A 23,809-nucleotide genomic window follows, 5' to 3' on the forward strand; every position below is an offset into this window, starting at 1 on the left:
CGTCCATATCAGACTCGTCCTTGAATTCCTGGAAATCAGCCTCGAAGAGGTCTTCCCAGTGGAGCACCGCTTGCTGGAGCTGGATTTCTTGAGATCGGGCCAAAGGAGCTTTGCTAAAAAAAATTATTTCTCATTCTTTCTTGTTCTTGGTAGTTTCCAGATCTTCCATTGCTCTTCCAAAATGGGTTTGTCGAGTTTAAGAAGACGAACAAGAATGGGTTCAAGAACAAGAACAATTGTTAGGATTTTTTTTTTTTTTTTTGGGTTTTTGGCTGGGTTTAAGAAGATGAACATGAAGAATTGTTAGGTTCATACTTATTGGATTGAGATTTTGTTTTTGTTTTTTGGAGAATGTATTGGATTGGGATCTTGGTTGGTAGAACAAAGCAAAAAAATTTATTCAATTTTTATTTTCAATATAACAAATTATTACATACTAGGTTTAATTTTGAATTTATTCATTTAGGGTTTGATGGAGTCAAAAAGTCTTTTTTGCCCTCTTTTTCGACCTCGCGTGCGTCACAAATGATCAAAATTGACGGTGTCGTGACAAAAAGTTGACATAGGTACTACGTTGACAAGAAAATATAAGTCCAGGTATCATATTGACAAGTTTTAAAGTCTAGGTAAGTGTCCAAATACTGTCCGTGCATTTTTCCCTCTAATAAAACTCAATAAATTTTTATTTGGGAGGCTCTAAAAAGTTTATTGGGTATTATTGAGAGGCAATAAAATCAGTCGTGAGGCTCCTATCACCAGTCACCTGATTCTGGCGGCCGGTCGCCGAATTTCGATCTCCTGTCAATGGTCGCCAGATTCCAATCACCGATCGCCAAAGTCCGGTGAAGTCTCTGATGACTTCTCTCTTTCTAAGTGACAAAGAGAGAGAGGGAAAAATTGTCCCAAAAATAAATAAAAAACAATAAACAAATACTTAATTGAGTATTAGGGCAAAAGATATATGTAATTTATTGGGTAAGTGGACAATCTCATAAGATGTTTGGGTAAGTGGGGTTAGTGCAGCTCAAATTTCGGTAAATAGACATTTTTCCGTGAATTCATCGGATTAATCTTGTTTTATAAATTTAGAATCACATTCTAATTTAATCACATGGAGAAATATCTACTAGTAATATCTAACAATGGTTATTGGCTACCCGAATTACCTAAAATATGTTTTATTGATCCATAAGGTATGTTGAACCTTAGTTATGGTTAAAATGCAATTCTGTTCTCTAGTTAACCAATATTCTGATCATAAATGCTAGGACATGAAACTTTTGTCAAACCCTAATATATATTTATATGATCCTCCTGATTAATTTCCTCATAATGATTTGGCTACTTTTGAAATTAAATCTCTAGGGACCCTTGGAACATTTACATTCATAGTAACCTAGGATGTAAAGAATCCCTTGTTGTGCACTCAAGTGCTTTCATGTGCACACATGCATCCACAGACTATAGGACTACTTGTCGTTTGTGTGACTTTTGAGGTTTGGTTAAAGATCCCACCTATGATGCAAGATAACAAATGATGCCTCAAATTAAAAACCAGGTGCATCCATAACTTAGGAATGTAATATGATTAACAAGTAGGTAAAGTTTCATTCATCCATTCCTAGCGTTGGTCATGTTTAGTTTACTCGCTCCCTCAAATCACAAATACATTCACGTCCATCTCATATTTCTACATGCTTAATTCGAGATTTACTACTCAATGCGACTTGAACAGGCTATTACAAATAATTTGTAGTCCTTATTGATGCATGGAAGGATCAGTGGATTCCGAATCACCCGAGTTTTAGTCACCGGTTCCCTCATCTTCCTTCTCCAAATCTGCGGGTTCACGATTTAATTACCTGGTCCACTCTGTCTTGGGACCTGTCTCCTTTCCAACAATTTCTCACACCTCCAGAGTCTTTTCTTATTCAGGCTATTCGTTTGTTTAGTGGTGTGGTCGAGGATCAGCTGATTTGGCCTCACGTTAAGAATGGCAGCTATACGGTACATTCTGGTTATCATATAGCTCACAATTCCTCTCACCTAGTTTTGAATCCTTCTACTCAGACTTCCCATACTATCTCTGACAAAGTCTGGTCTTGGATTTGGCCCATCCACAGTCTTCCAAAAATCAAGCTTTTCTTGTGGCGGCTTGTTTCAAATGTGTTAGCAACAAAACACAATCTTTTCCGGAGACATCTTGCTCATTCTCCACTCTGTCCTTTTGTCACTCTCATGAGGAAACAGTGGAGCACCTCTTTCTATCGTGTCCTTGCGTACTACAGGTTTGGTTCATTCATCCATTTGGTTACCAAATTCCTTTTCAGACTATACAACTTTTGACCGTTGGATCACTGGATTATCTTTTCCACACACTGCCTCTATCAAAACTACAGAAGCTATTACACATGTCAGCTTTCTTATTTGGCATATTTGGAAACATAGCTGCCATTGTGGTTTTAATCACCTTGTCCTTGATCCTTCTTTGGTGGTCAGTAAGGCGTTTGGTGCGGCTTCGGAGTTTCTGCATCTACGCTCTCTTCCTATTACTCACATCATTCCAGTTCCACCTCCCCCTTGGCTTTCCCCTTCTGATGGCTTCCTGAAGATCAACACTGATGCCTCATGGGATTCTGTTTCTCTAGAGGCTGGTTTGGCAGTGGTTGTTAGAGATTCTTTGCGGACCGTCCTGTATGGTGAAATGCGGACTACTAAGGCTTCTTCAGTCCTACTAGTTGAAACTTTGGCTCTGGTTCAAGGTGTTCGTCTAGCCTTGCGTCTTAATTTACCCTGTCTAGTTTTTGAACTTGACTCCTTTCATCTTGTGACTCTCTTGAATGATTCAAATCTGATTCTGGATTGGACTATCACTCCCCTGGTGTCTTATCTTCGTGAGATCACAGTTGCTTTTCCTCATGCAAGCTGGGTGTGGACCAACAGAATGGCTAATCAAGCAGCTGATCACATTGCTTCGATCTTTGGCTCGCAGGCGGATGTGCCCTATTGATTGGGTTAACCATCCACCTTCCACCTCTACAAATATCCTTCTTGGAATGGCTTAAGTCTTTCCCTTTAAATTGTTTGATTAACCATTACTCTTTTTGGACTATTTTTTTTTTTTTTTTTTTGCCTATTTGATTAAGTACAAAGAGTTAATTACTTTTCTGAAACCCAAATGAATAATAGAATTAGGGCCCTTGACCATTTACCCAATTTAGGTCTAACAAATGCCCACTTACTCCATTAAAAGATTTGTGTGCTCACTTACCCAGTTTAAAGGTAAAAATATCATTTTTCCCTCCGAATAATTAAAAAGTCATTGGGGACTTCGTCGGACTCCCGTTGTCAGCCTTTTGAATCCAGTCACTGGCCACCGGTTCTAAAAGAGGGTCACCGAAGACTTTTATTACCCCCCAATAAAACCCAATAAATTTTTATTGGGGGCAGTAAAAAGTTTATTGGGTATTATTGGGGAGCAATAAAACTGGAAGCTAGACTTTGGTCACTGGTCTGGAGGTTAGAGGTCACCGGAGACTTTTATTAGCCCCCAATAAAACCCAATAATTTTTTATTGAGAGGCAATAAAAAATTTATTGGGTATTATTAGGGGGGGACGGGTAGTAAAACCGGACGCTGGACTCTGATCACCGGTAACTGGTAGCCGGAGATCTTCAAAGAGGTCGTCAGAGATCTTATAGGTCACTGGAGAGGTCACCAGAAACTTTTAGTACCCCCAATAAAACCCAATAAATTTTTATTGGGGATCAACAAAATTTTATTGGGTATTATTGGGGAGTAATAAAACCAGATGCCAGACTTTGATCACTGGTTTGAAAATTGCCGAAGGTTCCCAAAGAGGTCGCCCGAGACTTTTATTACCATCCAATAAAGGGAAAACTGTAGAGACAATGTTTGGACACTTTGAGGACTATCAAGGTGATATCTAGACTTTAAAACTTATCAATGTGACACCTGAACTTATATTTTCTTGTCCATGTAGTACCGATGTCAACTTTCTATCACGACACCGGCAAGTTAACCACGTGCGACACACGTGAGGCCGAAAATGAGAGCTAAATGATTGATGTGCCCTCAACTTGCTTTTTTATCTGAACCATGATTTAATATGAATAAAATAATTAATTTAAATGAATTTTACAATTAATTCTCCAAAAATGAATTTATAATTAAGAGAGAGAAATAAAGGAAGAATTAAAAAAAATTCTTCTTCCCTCTCATTCATCATCAATTACCCATAATTCTTTCTTCTCTCTCATTCATCAAGAGATTGAACGAGGACTTTGAAAGCTTGTTTCTTTGATATTGAATTGGGGCTGGTGTTTGGGAAATGATGATATATAGCAGCCATGGAAGGTTCTTCGGAGGCCATATTTCATTTGAATCAAGTAATTAAGGTTTTAATTTCTTGCTTCTATGGTTCTTGAACCCAAACAGAAAAGAAAAAGAAAATGTAAGAATTAGATAAAGATCGAGGAGGAAGAAGACGAGAGACAAAGTGGATGGAGAAAGAAACTATAAGAACTTTATTTTACGATGTCGATAACTCCGATGATGACGTCGTCTACGTAATTAGAGTTGGGCCAGAGGTCGAGGAAGTTGTAGGTGCAGGTGGTGTGGCATGTCAGGAACGACAGAGAGGTTGTCGTCGTCCGTATCAGACTCGTCCTTGAATTCCTGGGAATCAGCCTCGAAGAGGTCTTCCCAGTGGAGCACCGCTTGCCGGAGCTGGATTTCTTGAGATCGGGCCAAAGGAGCTTTGCTAAAAAAATTTATTTCTCATTCTTTCTTGTTCTTGGTAGTTTCCAGATCTTCCATTCTCTTCGAAAATGGGTTTGTCGAGTTTAAGAAGATGAACAAGAATGGGTTCAAGAACATGAACAATTGTTAGGATTTCCCTTTTTTTTTTTTTTTTGGGTTTTGCTGGGTTTAAGAAGATAAACATGAAGAATTGTTAGGTTCATACTTATTGGATTGAGTTTTTTTTTTTTTTGAGAATGTATTGGATTGGGATCTTGGTTGGTAGAACAAAGCAAAAAAATTTATTCATCTTTTATTTTGGGTTAGTTACAGTTTACCCCTCCTGAGGTTAGGGGATGTTATCATTTCACCCCCTTTACTTTTAATTTTGAATTTTTATCCCCTAAGCTTTCCAATTTCAATCAGCCGTGTCCAATTTCTCCTATTCCTTCCAAATTGGACATTAAGTCTGACCCTTGAGGGCTAAAATAGTCATTTCAACATAAAAAAATAAAGAAAATTTTTTTTTCTTCTGTTTTTTAGTTTTTTATTTTTTTTTTTATGTTTTTTTTTTAAATAGTTTTTTTTTTTGTCTTCAACCTATACACCACAAGTTATAATAGGTTTATAAAAAAAAAAAAAAAACTTTATTGGGGATCTTTAGTTTTCTTCGTTTCCTGTTTTCTAGTGTTGTTTCAATGGAATGTTCCTCTTCAATGTTCAAAAAAAAGAAAAAGTATTCGTAGGGTACGTGTCTCAAGATTGTAACTTTCTTATGATCGCGTCCATATGACCTAAAGTTTTCTAGGACTCATCAACAACAATATAATCTTCTTAGAATCTCGAGAATATATTGTCACGTAAGATCTAAATCTAATAATATGTTGCCATGTCGATCGTTGTACGGGCATAATCCTACACAATACTTAAAGTGTTATTCCTGGGCACAAATTATCTTTTCACCGGTATTTTCTCCTTATCAATGTGCTGGTGAAGGGCCCTAGCATGTAAAATGTCACCAGCAAAAGATAGTGCAGTACTTCTTTTTATTGGCTGTGAAGATTTATCATAACTTCACAAGATGGGTTGATTTTACTAGCCAATGGAAGATGAATGTCTATGTTCGTTAAAATTTGAACCTTTTTAGTTGAAGATGTAATCGAGTGCACAAATTTTGAGATGATTATGTACGATTTAGTTATGATATAGCGTGACATTTTGCGTTTTAGTTATTATTTAATGTTATTTAGTTGCAGTTTAGTGCAATTAACAAACACATTCGTTCTTCATCCTTTATAATTATTTCTTTTTTATCTCTCTCTTCCCTTCTCTTTCTTCTCATCTCTCTCTTCTTGCCCAACAAAGCAGAGACAAAGTAATCTTAGAGAACCTTGTTCTAGATATACTAGTGAATTAATTGATCCCCCACTTTTAAAAATTTCATAACTAAATAATTAAGAAGCTCTTTATTAACAAAAACAAAATTAATAGGACATGATCCTCATTCAAACACCAAACAGATCTATAAATAAATAAAAATATATGGCATCAAAGTTTTCTAGTCTGATGTCTATAGCAATTTGAGTTTGCTGACTTGAGGTAACACGATCTAGGTTTGTTGACCTAGCTTGATGGTCTGGTTTAGGCGGAAGTGTGTGATGAGCTCTTCGTTGTTATTTTTCAAATCTGGTCTTGGCTAATAGCTGCCCGCATTTGATGCGATGATGTCCACTCGGCCTAACACAATGCGTCGATCGTTGTCGTTCGTCTGGTGACAATTACCTTATATGAGATCAAGTCGAGTCTTAGTTGGAAAGAAATTGATGAAAACTCGTCTTTTAAGTATATACTAATGTCTTTGAGGTCATTTAGTTTGTCGGTTTTGTTACGATGAAAAAAGAAACCAGTTACAAAATATTATCTATCACAATGAGCCATTCATTAAAGATAACTTGAGATTAACGTTCAAATATGTCAATTTCTCCAAATAAAATAAAGAAGAAAAAATCCAAACAAAACAACTTGGCCATTTCCATTTCCAAAACAGTAATAATAAAAAAAAGTACTGAATTTGACGTGGTGTAAATCAGTAACATAGAGATGTACAATCCCAAACATTAAACCGATAAAAACCATCACAAGAAAAATCAATCTCACCCACAACAAAGAATCAAAAGTAGCCGTATGAAAGCAAAAGAACCAAAACCTAAAGCACCACGAAAGACCAAAAAGGGGCTTATCTGGACATTGGCTTTTCAGCCTAGCCTAATTTATCTGCCAGGACAAGAAAACCCAACCTCCTTCATTTTTTTTAATTTCCACTTTTACCCTCCACTCCAGATGTTTCATCTTCTTCACTTACCCATCAAAGCCAACTATTATTGACCAAAAGTCAAATACGACATGTCTCCAAAGTCCAATAATCAAACCCAAAAAATCAATAACAAATTGACCAACACCCAATCAGAACCCGCCACCTCGATAACCTTACCTGTACGTAACTTATCTAATTACGTCTTAGACTTCACATTTCACCCACTGTTTTTTTGTCCTCATAAACCCCTAGTTTTTACTGGCCAACAATAAAAAATAAAAATAAAAAACCCTAATTTTTTTACTCCAAATAAAAATAAATAAATAAAACATTTCTTTATTTACCAAAAACGATGGTATAAAAGAAGACGAAACCCTAATTGACCATCGCAATTACCGACTCAGAGACCCAATCAAAAAGCCCGAGCTGAGTTCTTAAAGTACACCCTCCGCAATTTTACCCTTTACCCACTTTCTTCTTCACTTACCCAATACTTCCACAAATTCACCTTCTTCCCTCGGAAAATCTCTCAGCTGTACAACTGTAAAATCCTCCGCTATGCTGGAAAATTCAACTTTACCGGCCAATCCAAGCTCGCCCGCAAGCGACCGGAGAGCCGAGGAGGTGGCCGGCGATGGTGGGTCCGTCTCAGTCGGGCTTGAGGAGGAAGAGAGAGCCGGACTTGAACAGGGTTACCGGAACTGGGCCGGTAACCGGTGGCCTCGGCAGGAGACTCTGGCTCTGCTCAAGATAAGGTCAGATATGGACGCGGAGTTCAAGGCAGCCACCGCTAAAATGCCTCTGTGGGAAGAGGTTTCAAGGTCAGTTCTTTCTCTTGTGCTATTGACTTGGGTTGATTTTTTTTCTCGGAAAATATGGTAGAAAATGAAGTAAAGTTTGAGTCTTTGCACTTTGTTTGTTGTGTTTGTAAACTTAAGTTCCAGATTTTTGGGTAAAGTCTGCATTTTTTGTTACCATTTGCACTCAAATTATTTACAGCAGCTCATTGTGGGCGGTAGGTATTCGATAAAATGATTAGTTACCACTTACTATTTGGCTATTAATTTAGAAGTTTGTGTAATTGAAGTAAGAAAGATGGAATTTTTGGGATTGTTTTTAGGAAAATGGGAGAGGCTGGATATAGCAGAGATGCCAAAAAATGCAAGGAGAAATTCGAGAACATATACAAGTACCACAAAAGGACTAGAGAAACGCGGTGTGGTCGATCAGCTGGCAAGACGTACAAGTATTTTGAGCAGTTAGAGGCTATAGAGCAACACCATTTTGAACATATTCCCCCTGCTGAAACGGTTCAAGCTGAAACAGCGGAAACAGCAGCAACAATCCCAAAGGATGGTGTTTCCCATGCACTCCCCCCGTGTTCTTCAATTCAACACCAGCTTTCAAGTTTTGTTGATAACTCGACTCCCACCACATCATGTTCAAGCAAAGAGTCTGAAGGCACGCACAAGAAGAAGAGGAGGGTAACTGAGTTCTTTGAGAAGCTGATGAAGCAAGTGATCGACAAGCAAGAGAATTTGCAGACCAAGTTTGTAGAGGTGATGGACAAGTATGAACAAGATCGGGTAGCGAGAGAAGAGGCATGGAAGATGCAAGAAATGGCTAGAATTGAGAGAGAGAGAGAGCAGCTAGCTCAAGAGAGGTCTGTTGCAGCTGCAAAGGATTCTGCTGTTCTTGCATTTTTGCAAAAGTTTTCAGAACAAGCAGCCTCGGTGCATATGCCACCAGGCCAAGCATGCTCAGTTCAAATTCCAAATCAACCGTCCTCGGTGCAACTGCCCATGCAAGCATGCTCAGTGCAATTACCAAATCAATCATCTTCTGTGCAACTGCCGGTGCAAGCATCTGCAGTCCGAGTTCAAATGCCTGATAACTCACCTTTGGCTAACACAGTAACTGACAAGCAGAAAAAGGATGAAGATTGGGAGCGTCTGCATAGGAGTTTGGAAAGGCCAGACAAGAATAATGGTAGAAGTCATACGCCTATTGGTTCTACACGGTGGCCTAGAGAAGAAGTTGAAGATTTGATTAAGCTGAGATCTAATTATGATTTGCAGTATCAAGAAAATGGATCTAAAGGGCATTTGTGGGAGGAGATTTCAGCATCCATGAAAAAGCTTGGTTATGACCGGAATGCCAAGAGGTGCAAGGAGAAGTGGGAGAACATAAACAAGTACTACAGAAGATTAAAAGATAGCAACAAGAAAAGGCCCGAGGATTCAAAGACATGTGCTTATTATAATGTGCTTGATGCTTTGTACAACAAGAAGACTAGTAGGGCTGAGAATCAAGTTGATTCTAATTATGAATTGAGGCCTGAGGAGCTATTAATGCATATGATGAGTGGGCAAGAAGAGCAGCAACAGCCGGAATCAGTGACTCAGAATGGTGATGGTGACAATGTTGAGAAGATTCAAGAAGATAATGGAAATGGAGAGGGAGTGGGAGATGTAGCTGGAGATGGCTATCGGATTGTAGCTGCTAATCCTTCTCCAATGGAACAAGATAATCCTTCAGTGGCAATTATGAGCTGAGGTTAAGTGATTTATGAAAGCTTAAGTTGGTGTGTCTTGTTTTTGAAGTGAGTCGGTTTCCAATTTTTGGTTACCACATGGTTGTTGTTCAGATCGTAGTTTTGAGAACTGTTGAGAAGTTTATTTTGTTTTAGTGCAGTGTAAAATGGGATCGTAGAAAGAAATCTATACTTTCATCGTTTGTTGAATAGAAGATGGTAGAGACTAGGGAGAGAATAAAGGAGGGATATTGTAGTTGGCTGTTCTGTGGCTTTTGGATGGTTTATTCCCCGTTTGTAAAAGTATGAATCTCATACATGAAATTTATCGTTCTTTAACTGTTCAGCTAGTCACAGTGTATTATGGTTAATTTGCTTGTTGAGTAAAGTTCGTTGTTTACCCTTTCACTGTAATGCTGGCTGTGTAAAAGGGAGGAATTGGAGTATCTTTATTTTTTTTACTTTTTTTCTTGTGTTGGTCTGAGGGAATTGGGTGGGGTGACAGAACAGTGGCCTCAACGGCAAATTCAACGGGAAGACTGAGGGAGCTATCTTCGTGGTAATATCTTTATTCTGCATCCTTCTTTTTTTATCAACGTGAGATTCTACATTTCTACTTGAGGGAGTTGCAGTGCTGTTTCTCTATACTGTTGCGTTTGAGTTCAGTATTTGTGTTTCATTTCCCGCATGAATTATTTTTATTTTTTTTCCTTTTATATTTAGATACATCAATTTTATTCAATAACAAGAATAACATATTTATAGAAAAGCTAATTTTGTTGCTGATAACATTGCTGCTTTAGCTCATAATTCTCCTAGTCCTTCTGTGTGGTTTTTTTTTCTCCCTCTTGCTGTGTTCACAGTGTTCCATTTGGATCAGTTGGAAAGGAGTGTTGTTAGAAGTTTTGTTCTTTAGATTTTTGTTTTGTCATTAAAAAAAAGAAAGAGTAAAATAAATTATCATCTTAACATGAATAATATTGAATCTCCTTTTTTTTTCAGTGCATCTCTAGGTTAGGTTTAGGGTCCGCATACTACAATCTTATAATTTCTACTCCCTTTCATTATTGGGTAAGGCTAGTATGGCGTTTCAAATCATTTTCTTTCTATTCAGTTTCAATGTTTCATTGTCCTATTTGTCGACTTGTTTGCTATTAGTGGTGTTCGAGTTGACGGTTGCCACAAATAAGACGATTCGTCATTGGATTCTCTGATTTGGATGGGATGATTGGTTGATCGTTGGCACCAATGAGAGGATCGGTAAGTGTTTTTGGCGTTGGCCAGCTTTAGATCTTAATGTGATGCGGATAAGGCTAGTAATGATGACATTGGTGATTGTCACTAATGGGACGATAAGTATGTAGTTTGGCAGTGGCTCTTTTTTTATCTTACTATGAGGTGGATCAGGTTCGTGCCTCGGTTAGGCTGAACTAGACTCTGGTATGGCTAATCTTGTTGGCTTTGGCAGCGAAAGTTTGTAGGTCAAAGGGATCCTGGTTTCTTAGTAAGAGGTTTGCGGTGGTCAACTCATATTGTAGATGGTGGAGCGGTGCGTTGGTGGTCTTCTCTTGAGGGCAATGCGGTGTTGCAGGGCAAATTGTGGTCTCCATATAGATTGAGGTGATGTTCCTTGGAGGTGCCTATCGGCAACTTAAGTGGCGGTTCCGATTGAGAGAGATAGACGAAACCTAGCCGCCTTATCAATAACCGGACTTTTCGTATTAATGTTCATAGAGGCCAACAAGTATATGAAGATTATGACGAAAACCAAAATATAAAATTGTGTATACTTTGGTGACTCCCATTTTTTACCCTTCTGTTATAATCTAGGTACGTTGTTGCAAATTTTTTTAACCTTGATAGTTGACTAATTCCTTTGACCGGTTGGTCAAGAAGGCCTTGAGAAGAATGGGTGAAGTCTATGAGTTTTCATGTCACTTGCTCCACAAAAAGTATGAAAGACTCTGACAACCAAGTTAGTTAATGAGTAGTGATTTTGACAGAGCAATTGTGTTTAAGAGTTGAGAATCATTTTTGATTTAGGAAGTAATGTTCCCTAATCCCTAGTTAAAGAAGTTGAGTTGAGGTGAAGATAAGAGATCTTCTCTCTGAGCTGAATGAAAGAAAGAAAATTTTGTTTCTCTCTTTCTAGACGTGGAATTCTGGATTATGAAAGCTCAACGTATAGTCGGAGAACATTCAGTAATAGGCACGTATGCACACTAGGTGTCTTTGGAGAATCTGGGGAAATCTTTATATGTTAATGTTGCCATCAAGAGTGGTGTAATACTTCTTTTAGTTTCCTTAATAATTTTTTATCTCACCTTAATGTTAGTGACATTTAAACACATGACTTTCATGGTGTTAGTTAGACTTATTAATTAACAAGCCACAACTTCATGGTGTTAGTTAGACTATTAATTAACAGGCCACAACTCATCAAGATATGATCAGCTTCTTTTTGTCGATCCACTTGGAAAAATATCCAGTATCATAATGAATGTCCTACATACAACAGGAGTGGAAGAGGGAAGTTCCCTAGCAAAGTAACTGGTATGGGTATCGTGGGTACCCATTAGTGTTTTGTCTTCTCAAGGCATTTTACTAGTTTAGTTTGATCTTATGTTCCTACTGACCAGAAAGATGGCTTCCCACGTAAGGAGCAAAGCCTACATGGGATGATTCGTAGATATCAATTATGCACTACATATTAGAGTTTACTCTTCAATGATTGGCTAAATTTACAAACATTACTGATCTTTGCTCATTTTGTAAAGTTAGTTCTGAATTTATAGATAATTTGTTTGTTTAATGTTCTTACTCGGTGGTAAAGCTTCTGCAAGATTTGTTACAAGGAATCATCATGGAATTGCTATAGTTGGTGATGCGATTCCTATTAGATTTGCTTCAGTTCTTCAAGCAGAGGCTATTGGCTTGAAGATAAGTCTTCCTTGGGCTAAGCTACTCCATATCACTGACCTGGAGGTAGAAGGAGATTCATTGCTGCTTATCAAGATGGTTAGGCGTCAATTCAAATCCCTTGGAGGCTGTCCACACTCTTGTAAGATATTGAGTACTTGACTTCAAATCTTACAACCATTTTTTTTCTTCATGTCTAATATGATAACATATTACTATGCTAAAAATTGTATCTTGTGTAATCATTTCCCTCCTCAGATTTTATCCTTGTTACTTTTTTATAAAGCATTGTATAAAATCTCACGGGGATCCGCTTGGTAATTTTCTTTCATATTTTTATAAAGAGTTTACTCTCTAATTGGGTTCGAATTAAAAGTTCTCATACTAAAAACTTTTCAAATATAAAGGTACTTTACTATCACCAACAATATCCTCTATTTGTTTGATGTCTTTTCTTTCACCTATTCAGAGTTTTATCAGAACTTTCCCTAATAACATGCGTAATTTGCTAAAAGTTGGAGGGATCTGAAAACTGAAAACTGTTACGATAACACTAATGATGCTTGATTGAAAAAAATAAAAATAAAATAATAATAGTAATATAATAATAAACAAACAAACAAATTTCCATTTTTGGGGCTATACTGTATGTTAATCCAGTCAAAAATCAAAAGGATAAAAAGTTTTTTGAGATCCGAGCCAAAACCCAAAGTTCACTTATTACGACCACACTCATCAAACAAAGGTTCAAACCGTCACAAACTCTCAGAGATAGTCGTTGGAGTGAAGCTAGCTAGCTAAGCTTCTTCAATGGCAGACTACGAAACCCACCACCACCATTCCTCGATCCCCAAAGAGACTGCCCTCCAAGCCCTCAACACCATCATCCAGCTCCACTTCGAGAAGACCCTCGAGAAGAAACGATCCATCGACCTCCAAAAGAAGGAGCTCCAGAAGCTCTTCCAGTTCTTCTTCCTCTTCCTCGCCCTCGTCTTCCTCGCCCAGGCTCAGCCCTCCCGCCTCCAATGCCGCCACTGCTGGGTCCCCATCGTCCTCCTCTCCCTCGCCCACCTCATCTTCTACGTCTCCGTCGCCCAGACCCTCCGCTGCATCAATGGCTTTAAGTACCAGAGGCGCTGCCACAAGCTGACGCTCGGCTTGGCCACCGAGAAGCTGAGGGAGATGAAGATGAGGCTCGGCGCCAACGGCGGTGGAGGGCATGAGTTTGATGGGATAGGGGACAATGAGTTCGAGATTCATTATCAGGAGCCACCCGAGAGTTATTTTGGCAAGTTCAAGAGGAACTGGGCTCTGCATTTCGGCTTCTTGATCGTCATCTATGGGTTCATGGTGGCTTCTTCTGTTGTTCTGCTCTGCTTTTAGGCACTGTTATTGGGTTGGATGGAGAGAGAGAGAGAGAGAGAGAGAGAGAGAGAAAGAGAGAGAGAGAGAGAGTAGATCTTAGATGAGTTGCTGTGATATAGGTTTGGTGAGGTTTTTCTTAATTTGGAGAGGGTTCAATTTTAAAGATTTGTTTCTCCCTTTCCAATTTGATGTAAAATGTGGAATCTGGGTTGTTCTGTGAGCTTCAAAAAGTCACTAGAGATTGATTCAGTTGGGCGCTACTTTAGGCAGAAAGTTGAATCACTTGAATGTACTCAACTGGAAACTGGTGTGGCTTTTGGAGAACATTTCCTTCTTTTGATTGGAATCTTTGGACCTTTTCACATTTCTCTTTGAAGTGTTCTGTGACGTTTTAGAGTATTGAAACTCTGGAGTCAAGAGCCATCAAATTAGTTGATTGTGTGAGACACACCACAAACATTTTGTCTTGTACAAATAACTTGCAGTCTAATAGTTCTCAACTCCGGACACAAACAACTTACAATCGAATAGTTCTCAACTCCGGACACCATAGAACTTTTGGGGAAATTAACTACTTCTCAGTTCTCACTACTGACATTATTAATTTTGTTTGAATTTGAATTTGAAATGGTGCCACTCACACGATGATGAGTTGGGCAGCGAATAGTCTGCTTGGTCCAGCTTGCCTGACCAGGTGTGGTTGTGGACTTCTTGGTGCAGTACTCCTACTTGCCTACATGGAAATGTTTCTTTTCACACAAAAAAAAATAAAGAAAGAAAGAAAAGGAAGATCTACTAAGTGCAATTCCTTTATCCATAATTCCATATGATGTGATTAGTCTAATAAATATGCTACAGTAACATATGAAACACTGCGAATTGTACCTTGTCCAGTTTTGGTCAAGGTGGTACGAGTATTCTGTCAATTGTTAAACTTGAAGTACCAGTATAAATAAAAGGTGGATAAATGAAGAAAAAATATATATAATTAATCATATAAATACATTAAAGCTCCATTGTAATTATGAGCCCAGAGGAATGTGTTAATGCACAAACCACAACCTTTTGCAACAGCTTACGTTGCAGATAATGCATTGCACAGAGAATTGTAAGCATTAACACAAAGTCTGAATTTCTCTGCTGCCATGTCCTGCGAAGAGGCACAGCTAGGTTAGAGACTTATGAACATGAAAGATTGAAACAGAAGAAATCCAAAAATATAAACACAAAATGTATTGGACATAATGTTGTGCGAAACAAGAGAGACTATTGCACAAAGCAGAGAGGGAACAAGGTAAACAAAGATGAGTGAAGCCAAAACAAGTCACCATGATGTGCAAGATGGAGAACCAGTGCAGACAGCAAACTTCTACAACACCTCTTAGCTTCTATAGAATGAAGTAGAAGTAAGGAAGTTGTAGTTCCTAGCTGTGAATTTGTTTTAGTGTATTTGATGATTCAAAAGATGAGAAAGACTGTGAATGCTGATATATATTCTTTTGGCAAATTCTAAACTTTCTTCAGTTCACTTCATACTGTCTAATTTCAGTGTGCCATATGCATTGAAGCATGAGATGATGTTTTATATTGGTGTTAAAAGAAAGAAAGAAAAAATGAAAGTCAACACCACTTCTTTTTGTTTGAATATAGTCAGCTATCACCCTACACAAACAAAATGGAAGGGATGTTTGAATATAGTCGACACACTTCATTTGAGACTAGACTCACACCAGCATCAAAGTAAGTTGGACGCTCACACAAAAAGTGGTCCCCGAGTTTATATAGGTAATGATTCACACTCATTACAGTGACAATGGACTATACAATCTGAACGGAAAAAAATTAGAAAAGCTTTTGAATCACACTTGTTGGACAAGATAATATCTGACAAACCAACATAATATTCCTTTGATACCCATTTGACAATTCAAGGGTATTACATGACAAAACTAACCAAGATCATGAGATCAAGAACTGACCTGTGAAGATCCTTGATGCTTGTCAGGATGCCATTTTAAAGCTGATAAATGGAAACTGCCAGATAGAATAAGAAGTTCAAATATCAGTAGAGAAAAAAAGGATGAATAAAGCCTAAAGTATTTATCATAGATTTGCTTCCTACTAAATTATGGGAAAAGCACTAAAGAACTTACGCTTTTTTAACATCTTCGGTCTTTAAAGGACCTGTTGAAGGGAGACCAAGAATTTTTCTATCAGAACATGATCCTATGGTACATTGTTCATCATCAGACTCTACATCACTAATGTTTTCCCATCTTGTACTTCTATCTTTCCAGCTTGAAGGCTCTCTCCAATCAAATCCAGATGCTGAATCATGAAAAGAGTCGCGCTGTGCGTTAAAAGACCAAGTGTACCATCTCTTGCCATATGTTGCCTGAAAGATTGTCTCAGGATGGTTTTCATCATCAGAGAAACTCTCTCGTTTGAGTTTGCCTGAAGATGTAATGGAAAAAATCAGAGTTAGTTAGGATGCCAATAATGCATGCAACTCTTAAATCGTCTTTTTTCTGAATCCACCAACCAGCAGAAAAACATGAGGTTATTACTTTCTACCTAAAATCTGCCGCCTTTCGCAATAAGATCGCTAGGAGATCTATAAAATTTCTGAAATATTCTTATATTTCATAGGTGTTGGATATTAGAAATTCTTCACATATAATAGATACTTCATACACGTCCTGCAAGTTTTTTTGAGAAACTTTTAAATTTGGGATAGTAATTTTCCAATTTTCTGCACCCAAATAATTCAGACATGCATCTGCTACCTTCGCAAGTATATGTCACATACACCTGAAATGTTAGACACAGCTGAAAACATCGGAAAGGGATGAGGATAATACAATATACACCAGCACTACAAGCTGTATACATATGTTATGTATTATATATGTTTTTACCCACAAAATATGTATTTAGCCTATTGTAGATCAGAGTCCAGAAGGTGGAAACTAGAATTCTGTGGTTTTTACTTGCGAGTCATATAATTTAGGAGATATATAACAGTCAATCTCGTTCCCCTTCCCACCTTGTTTCATTCAGAAGGACGAGCAACTCGACCACTAGGTAGCAGGAAAAGATAACAATGAGGATTTGCCATGCTACCTAGGAACCAACCCCTTTAAAGGGTAACTTTCGTGGGGCAACAGTACCAGCGGAAGAGCAAACTGAGACCCACTGATCTTAAAAGTAAAGTTGCAGTCAATGCTTTCAATTGTAAAACGTTAAGTATAGTGAGATCCACATATAGCTAACTATTTAAGTGTAAAGAATGGATACTAAAGCTTGAAGGGTGGATTGGAATGACATAACTTTGAGGTAATATAACGTAACATCAAAGTGCCACAAACCCAAAGGAGAGTTCTAATGGACAAGATTTGATAGCAGCTTCGTAGATGCTATAACCTACAAAGGTAGAAATTCTTGCTCGGATAGTTGCTCATGGTAAGGATCAATACCTGTGATTTGATCCAGCGAATCACTTTTGGTAACAGAGCATAATTTGTCAGGGAGAGGGTGGAAGTGCAAACCATTGGTTCCCTAGCACTAAAGCATTCACATTGTGGCTGAGGCTGTTTAGCAAAGATTATCCTAGTTGTGTGTTAACTGCTAACCATGTCTTGGGTAGTTTTGTGGAAGAAAAATCTTGACAAATATTGTGGGGATCGAATTGGTGTTTGGGATTCTGCTAGTATGTTATTAGCTTTGTTCTTTAGTGGACAACTACTCCAGTCTCTTAACTTGTTCATGTATGCTTTACATGTCATCATATCTTATATCTATATTTATGATTTCTGTAACGCTTCAATGAACTCATATTATAAGCAAGCAACCTGTTGAAGGTTCAATTCCTTTATACACTTAGAAAGGATTTCAGATCACAATTGAACAAGTGCGATCACCTTAAAAAAGTTCAACACATCTACCAGCTACTGAGCAAGCAAAAGGATGCATAAAGAACTCAGCTATTTCAAATCTAAATCCAGCAAAAATATCTCTAACAACTTCTGCCATGCAAAATATGCATCTCTTGAGATTATCTGCAATAACCACACTAGGGTTTCGTACACTGATTTCATTAAACAACAGTTACAATATGGTCTTCAGACAACACTCGAAAACAAGATCTCTATCACAAACATATCTAACCCGTTTAAATTAGGAAAAAATAAAATACCTTGATGTTTGCTTACATGCATGCAAAAGCAAAGCAAAGATTACGGAGCATTATACTAAAGAATTGTAATAAAAATAAATAATAATAATAATCAGATGCTAATATGTGGTATTATAGATGTAAGTGAGGAAAAGAAAGATCAAAAGAAAAGGTTCAGGAAAGAAAACATAGGAAAGCTTACGTTTCATTTTCTTGTGGTGGGATTTCTGAGCATGTCGACAAGATTTTGATCTATGATTTTTAGGAGAGCTACCTGAATCATCTTCTTCCTTTTAACAGGGAAAAAAAAAACCACATATCAGTACAGGAAAAAAAATTGCAGTTTAGTCATAAGCATTTAGCAGATATCATGCAGACTCCAGTAAACAAACAAACTACAGCGATAGATGATTGGAACACAAATAATGTGTAGGAGACTGAATCTCCAAGAGTGCATGTGCGATTCATAGACTTTTCATAGATCCTTTGTGCTTTACATATCATCTATAAGAACTAGGAATCCACAAGGCCATTAGAAAACTAAGCAACTATCACCATGACTGACAACATAGGACAATTTTTAGGTTCTAGAATCAAAATAAATTCAAAACTAGATACATAAATAAACTCTCCATCACCATGTTTGAGACGTCTTTTCCAATGGCACCATATAAATAAAGATACATTCATATCTAAAACCAAGTTCAGTACAATACAGCCATTCAATCAAAATCAGTGTCCACAATTATCCCTAGAGAACTTTTAATTTAAAAGAGCCATTCCAGCCATTCCAAGCATGGTATATGCACACCCGCAATTCAATATAATGTGTAAAACAAATAATTTGAAGAAATTGTGTTATACAATAGCTGCATAGCATAGGAGTACCTCACGGCACTATAAACAAAAAGCAATAGAATCATTCTACCTGAATGTGCTGATATGAGAGTTTAGGGGAGTATCCGCTGTTGAAGAGAAGATTTTTAAGGGCTTTCTTTGCATCAGCTCGCTTGTGACGTGTTGCATATCTGATGAAATTCTAAATTTACATAATTCAAATGTTAGAGATGCTTCAGTTAGGAAAACCATGAAAAACACACGTAATCTGATGGAACATTAGAACTCTGGAGTGGTATAATAGTTTGCATACTGTAAAATCCCTTTGCTTTATAACAGTTCACCATCAATGGCAAGAGAGAATGATTTTTTTTTTTTTTTTTAAAGAAATAGAGAATGTGATATGCATATCTAAATTCATTTATCTTTACCTTTGGACAACCTAATTCAAATTATGCTGTAGCTTGTAAAGAATGAAGGGCTTAATTAATAGCTAATACACCTTAGAAGGTTAATGGCCAACCAGGATTTATACTTTTGAAAAAGAAGAAAGACCACACTAGGTGGATAAAAAATGAAGGATGCACCACATATCATAACAGCACGAGAAAAATAGAGGTAAATACCATAGTCAGAATACCTTTTCTTTTCGAAAATCGAACATTAATAAGGGAATCTGTTAAGACTAATATGAGCTGGCAATAAAAAGCAATAATGAAACTTGAATTTGGGAACTGAAATTTTCTATAGGAGATCATCAGAGTAATTAAAGTTTCTTGAATTTACAGATGAGAGTTACAAATTTGAATGAATTATGAAACCTGAAATCTTAGGAATGTCTATTTCAACAAATAGCCAAGGTCACCACCTTTTGAAAATTAACAATACCAACTAGAATTATGATGTGAAAGCACACAATAACAGAAGGAAAATATCAAAAAAATGCATGTAGTGTCAGCTTTTTTATGCTCTAACTTGCAAAAACTCATGTACTTTCTTCCTCTATTAGAATCTAAATAATTGTTCGTGCAGATTAAATACCTTTGATGGTTGTTCTGAACTCTTCACATCCTGCAAAAATATATGAATGGTTATTCTCAGAGAGAATGTTTGCTATTTCTAGCAAGGCGATGATCGTCAGAGCAGAAATTTGTAAAGGTTTTGAACAGCTAAACATTCACCGAAGCCTGGCAGACACATATGTAGCAAGTTGGACAATCAATATAAATATGGCCTAAAACTTCCTCCAGGATTCGCAAGACCACTTATAAGACCAAGAAATTAACAACAAGAAGACCAACAAATCTATATAACTGATTCTCCATGTCTTGAAACAAAAAGTTCAAATACAATAATGAATATTCAAAGTAGACAACATATATGCGTGACAATGTCGCAATTCCCGCCCCAAACAAACTTCAAACCTAGATGACAAGAAACACCGAACCTATAAACAAACACAAAACAGTTATGCCATCCTCATTTTAAAGAGGCAAGAAAGCGGGCAAAGAACACCTACACCGTGATTTGACAGAAAAAAAAAATCTGATGGAATAAACCAAATCAATTGTTTTCATATGCATTATATTTGTATTAACAGTTCTGAATGGCAAAAACTAAGACAAATTAGAGGTATAGATAGCAAGGACAATCCCACAGAACTGAAATGACTAGAATAAGCAATAAAGCATTTCAAAACAGTGCTGCTTTAGAAAATAAGATTTGAAAAGGAAAGAAAACATTGCTCCCACAACTACATTGTTCACTTGGTATATAGGTTCCCTCTGTTTTGCAACACTAAAATCGAAACTAATGTCTCTTACAACAATAAAGCCTCAACCAAGCGCAACAAATACACATTTAGAGAAAATACAAACATCCCTGAACTGAGGATCATAACAAAGAAAGATAATACACATTGGCTAGATGAAAAGACGAGCAACTCACAAAGTTCCATTTGTCCTTCCACTTCTCACATGAAGCTGGAGTAGAATGAAATGACGCTAAATGGGTTGGCGTACAAGTCATCGAAATCAATGAATTCCTGAGTATCAAGACGTTTCTCCATCTGGGTACTTGCATTTGTGGAGGGGAATCTACTTTTTGTAGTATCAAGGTTCAAGGTTGCTACTTTTGTAACAAGAACTTGAGCTATCTTCACGCAGAGGTTGTGTGGCTTGGAGTTTTGGTTTCATCTAAAGCATTGATAGAGGTCAGCGAGGCCGAAGCTCTCTCCTTCTCTCTGCTCCGACGCATACGCCTTCACTCACAGATTAGGGGCAGGCTCAGTGTGCGTAGAGCTGCAAATTCGGGGCATTTGGGCTCAGCTTTGTTTTCTTTTTATCTTTTCTTCCTTCCCAAAGACTATTTGGGCTTACACCAAAAGTAATTGGGCTTGGCACATCAAATCGAAAGACCATCATTTTTGTACTTTACATGGGTCTTTCAATCGTGCTAGTCCAGACGTCCAGTGCAAGTAAGTAGTTGCACGGGAATCAGTCTCTCTCTCTCTCTCTCTTGTTTTTTTCTAAATAAATAGAGATAATATCAGTGATAGAGGACTAAAGAAAACGGCGTATCACGTACATCAACTCCATGTTTTGGATCATTTCTCTAGCTCAAGCAAACAAAGACCTGATTAACAATGCTCTTTAAGTCGACTAAGCTCGTTCACTAAACATGCCTACAAGCATGAAAAACATCATAAATAACTAGATAGTTGAAAGGGTTAATTACATATAAGTGTATCTTTGAATGTCTTTTTAGCCATAAGGCCACCAACTAGTTTTTTTTCCCTCATAAGACTACTAGATTAAAAAGGGTGTTGTATTTTGGATATAAAAACTAACATATTTACATAAATGCCACTAGAGTAAAAAGTCAACAATCATTCTCTCTCTCTCCTTTCCATCGAGGTCTCCGGTCAACTTCCGGCGGGTCTCTGGCCGACCTTCGGTGAACTTCCGACGGGTCTCCGACTGACTTCCGGTAAACTCCTACGACCACAAAAGCTACTGTCGCTAACACCAAAAGCTACTGTGGCAAACAACAAAAGCTACTATGATGAGATTTCCAACAACCTCCGGCGATGTCATAAAAGTTACTATCACTAGCAACAAAAACTACTCTGATGAAATTTAAATGATACAACCAAAATAAAAATACTACTACAATCGAGAAAAGAAATCATATTCAATGATACAAAAAGTATCAACGGTTCAACAATGATATAACTATGTAAGAAGCTACTTCCATAGTTGTAAAAAGTTACTAACATAATTGTGAAAATCTATTACAATAGTTGTATAAAGCTACTGTCAATGTTGTAATGCTATTGTGATTTTTCAATGGTGACGCCCTAATCCCATAGGCATAATTTTGCCACCTTTAGCACGAGACTTCATTTCCACATTTCTTGGTTAGCCAAATGATCTCTTTGCCAATGAAGACTTCAATATCCAAATTCACATGAGTTTCGAAATCTACCGCTACAAATGCAAAGGGGAAGAATTCTACAAGAACAAAGATACAACAAAATATTAGTATTTGAAATAAAAACTAAAAACAACAATGCATTGCTAAAGCTGCAAACGTGACACTCTTTATCAACTAGATAATAAAAAATAAAATAAGCAATCTAAAAAGCTACTGACATAAATACAGAAAGCTACTATAACACACGTACAAATCTATAGGACCAGTAATAAAAAGCTACTAACATACAGATCGCACAAAACCTACTGATTATGATAGTGTAACACAAATCTCAAACAAGAAATATTAAGAGATGCGAAATTATAACAAAAAGAAAATTGAATTTCATTCATAATTATGTTTTCCAATTTGATAAGTTATTAACAAATGACCACATAAAATCAATCAAAACGAAAACAAAAAAGCAACTGATATCAGATTGAAAAGATACTAACATATGGATAGAAAGCTACTATCACTGTATTGAAAACCCACTATAATAGTTATAGAGTGCTACTGACTTCAATTAATCAAAATGAAAACAAAAAAAGCTACTGACATCAGTTTAAAAAGATATTAATGTATGAATAGAAAGCTATTATCACTATATTAAAAAGCCACTATAACATTTATGGAGAGTTACAGATTTGAAATCAATCAAAATGAAAACCAAAAAGCTACCAGCTTGAAAAGATATTAAAATAGACGGAGAGCTACTATCAATGTATTGGAAAGCCACTATAACAATTATAGAGGGCTACTGACTTGAAATCAAATAAAATGAAAACAAAAAAACCTACTAACATCACGTCAAAAAGATACTAACATAGTAATAAAAAACTACTATCAATGTGTTGAAAACCCACATAAAAAACCAAATCATTGGTGACACAGCAAAGAAAAATGAGTGATGATTCACACTTCACCCTCGTATTTCTGTCACATTTACCTATCAATCTAACAAGATAATCAATATTTTTTTATAGTGGTTGACTGGTTGCACACTAGGATAAGTGCTAGTACCCAAAAATAGCAAAACCTATCTTTCATAGATCACAATAGTTACCTACAAATTCAATGCTCACTATCAAACGCTGGTAACCATTCATTGAACTTTTTTTCTGGGGGTCTGGAAGACAACAAAACTACCTATGACATCCAACACAATGTATACCACATCAAACTAATAAATAAAGTGTAATTAATGAATTTACCTTTCTGGAGCAGTAGCAAATTAAGCACTAACACAACGGGGTTGCAGAGACTATGTTTCTTAATCAAACAAAGGCAATGTTGGATGAAGAATTGCCTTTTGAGCATAATAGAATGCATCAGGAACCTAAACACAAGCAAATTGTTGTTTAGTCTTCAAGCTCTTGCACAAAATCTGAATACAAAATCTAAGAGTAGCAGCAGAACACTCGATGCAAGT

The 23,809-nt window shown here is 37.0% G+C and overlaps 3 protein-coding genes across 3 annotated transcripts; 2 read left to right on the forward strand and 1 right to left on the reverse strand.

The window, feature by feature from the left end:
* Positions 1–7,456: 7,456 nt before the first annotated feature.
* Positions 7,457–10,016, forward strand: LOC112185560 (trihelix transcription factor DF1). Its single transcript, XM_024323819.2, has 2 exons — positions 7,457–7,896; positions 8,196–10,016. The coding sequence occupies exons 1-2, from the start codon at positions 7,634–7,636 to the stop codon at positions 9,628–9,630; spliced, it is 1,698 nt and encodes a 565-aa protein (XP_024179587.1). The 5' UTR covers positions 7,457–7,633; the 3' UTR covers positions 9,631–10,016.
* Positions 10,017–13,169: 3,153 nt separating this feature from the next.
* LOC112185562 lies at positions 13,170–14,330 on the forward strand. Its single transcript, XM_040514308.1, has one exon. The coding sequence runs from the start codon at positions 13,338–13,340 to the stop codon at positions 13,908–13,910; it is 573 nt and encodes a 190-aa protein (XP_040370242.1). The 5' UTR covers positions 13,170–13,337; the 3' UTR covers positions 13,911–14,330.
* Positions 14,331–14,852: 522 nt separating this feature from the next.
* LOC112185561 lies at positions 14,853–21,212 on the reverse strand. The gene is made up of 7 exons (XM_024323820.2): positions 20,851–21,212; positions 19,945–19,974; positions 18,995–19,105; positions 18,269–18,356; positions 16,046–16,346; positions 15,872–15,926; positions 14,853–15,042 (listed from the first exon to the last, which is right to left on the reverse strand). The coding sequence occupies exons 1-7, from the start codon at positions 20,983–20,985 to the stop codon at positions 14,968–14,970; spliced, it is 795 nt and encodes a 264-aa protein (XP_024179588.1). The 5' UTR covers positions 20,986–21,212; the 3' UTR covers positions 14,853–14,967.
* Between the last annotated feature and the right edge of the window lie 2,597 nt (positions 21,213–23,809).

This window comes from Rosa chinensis, chromosome 2, assembly GCF_002994745.2.
Source record: "Rosa chinensis cultivar Old Blush chromosome 2, RchiOBHm-V2, whole genome shotgun sequence".
In the NCBI taxonomy this organism is placed as follows: domain Eukaryota; kingdom Viridiplantae; phylum Streptophyta; class Magnoliopsida; order Rosales; family Rosaceae; genus Rosa; species Rosa chinensis.

What these genes read in the sequence shown, in the direction of transcription:
- LOC112185560 (XM_024323819.2), top strand. Translation starts at nt 7,634, where the DNA reads ATGCTGGAAAATTCAACTTTACCGGCCAATCCAAGCTCGCCCGCAAGC. An exon ending in CTGTGGGAAGAGGTTTCAAG is followed by an intron (nt 7,897 to 8,195) that starts GTCAGTTCTTTC and finishes GATTGTTTTTAG; the next exon opens with GAAAATGGGAGAGGCTGGAT.
- LOC112185562 (XM_040514308.1), top strand. Translation starts at nt 13,338, where the DNA reads ATGGCAGACTACGAAACCCACCACCACCATTCCTCGATCCCCAAAGAG.
- LOC112185561 (XM_024323820.2), bottom strand. Translation starts at nt 20,985, where the DNA reads ATGCAAGTACCCAGATGGAGAAACGTCTTGATACTCAGGAATTCATTG. An exon ending in CCACCACAAGAAAATGAAAC is followed by an intron (nt 16,347 to 18,268) that starts GTAAGCTTTCCT and finishes TTACATCTTCAG; the next exon opens with GCAAACTCAAACGAGAGAGT. An exon ending in ACCGAAGATGTTAAAAAAGC is followed by an intron (nt 15,927 to 16,045) that starts GTAAGTTCTTTA and finishes TCTATCTGGCAG; the next exon opens with TTTCCATTTATCAGCTTTAA.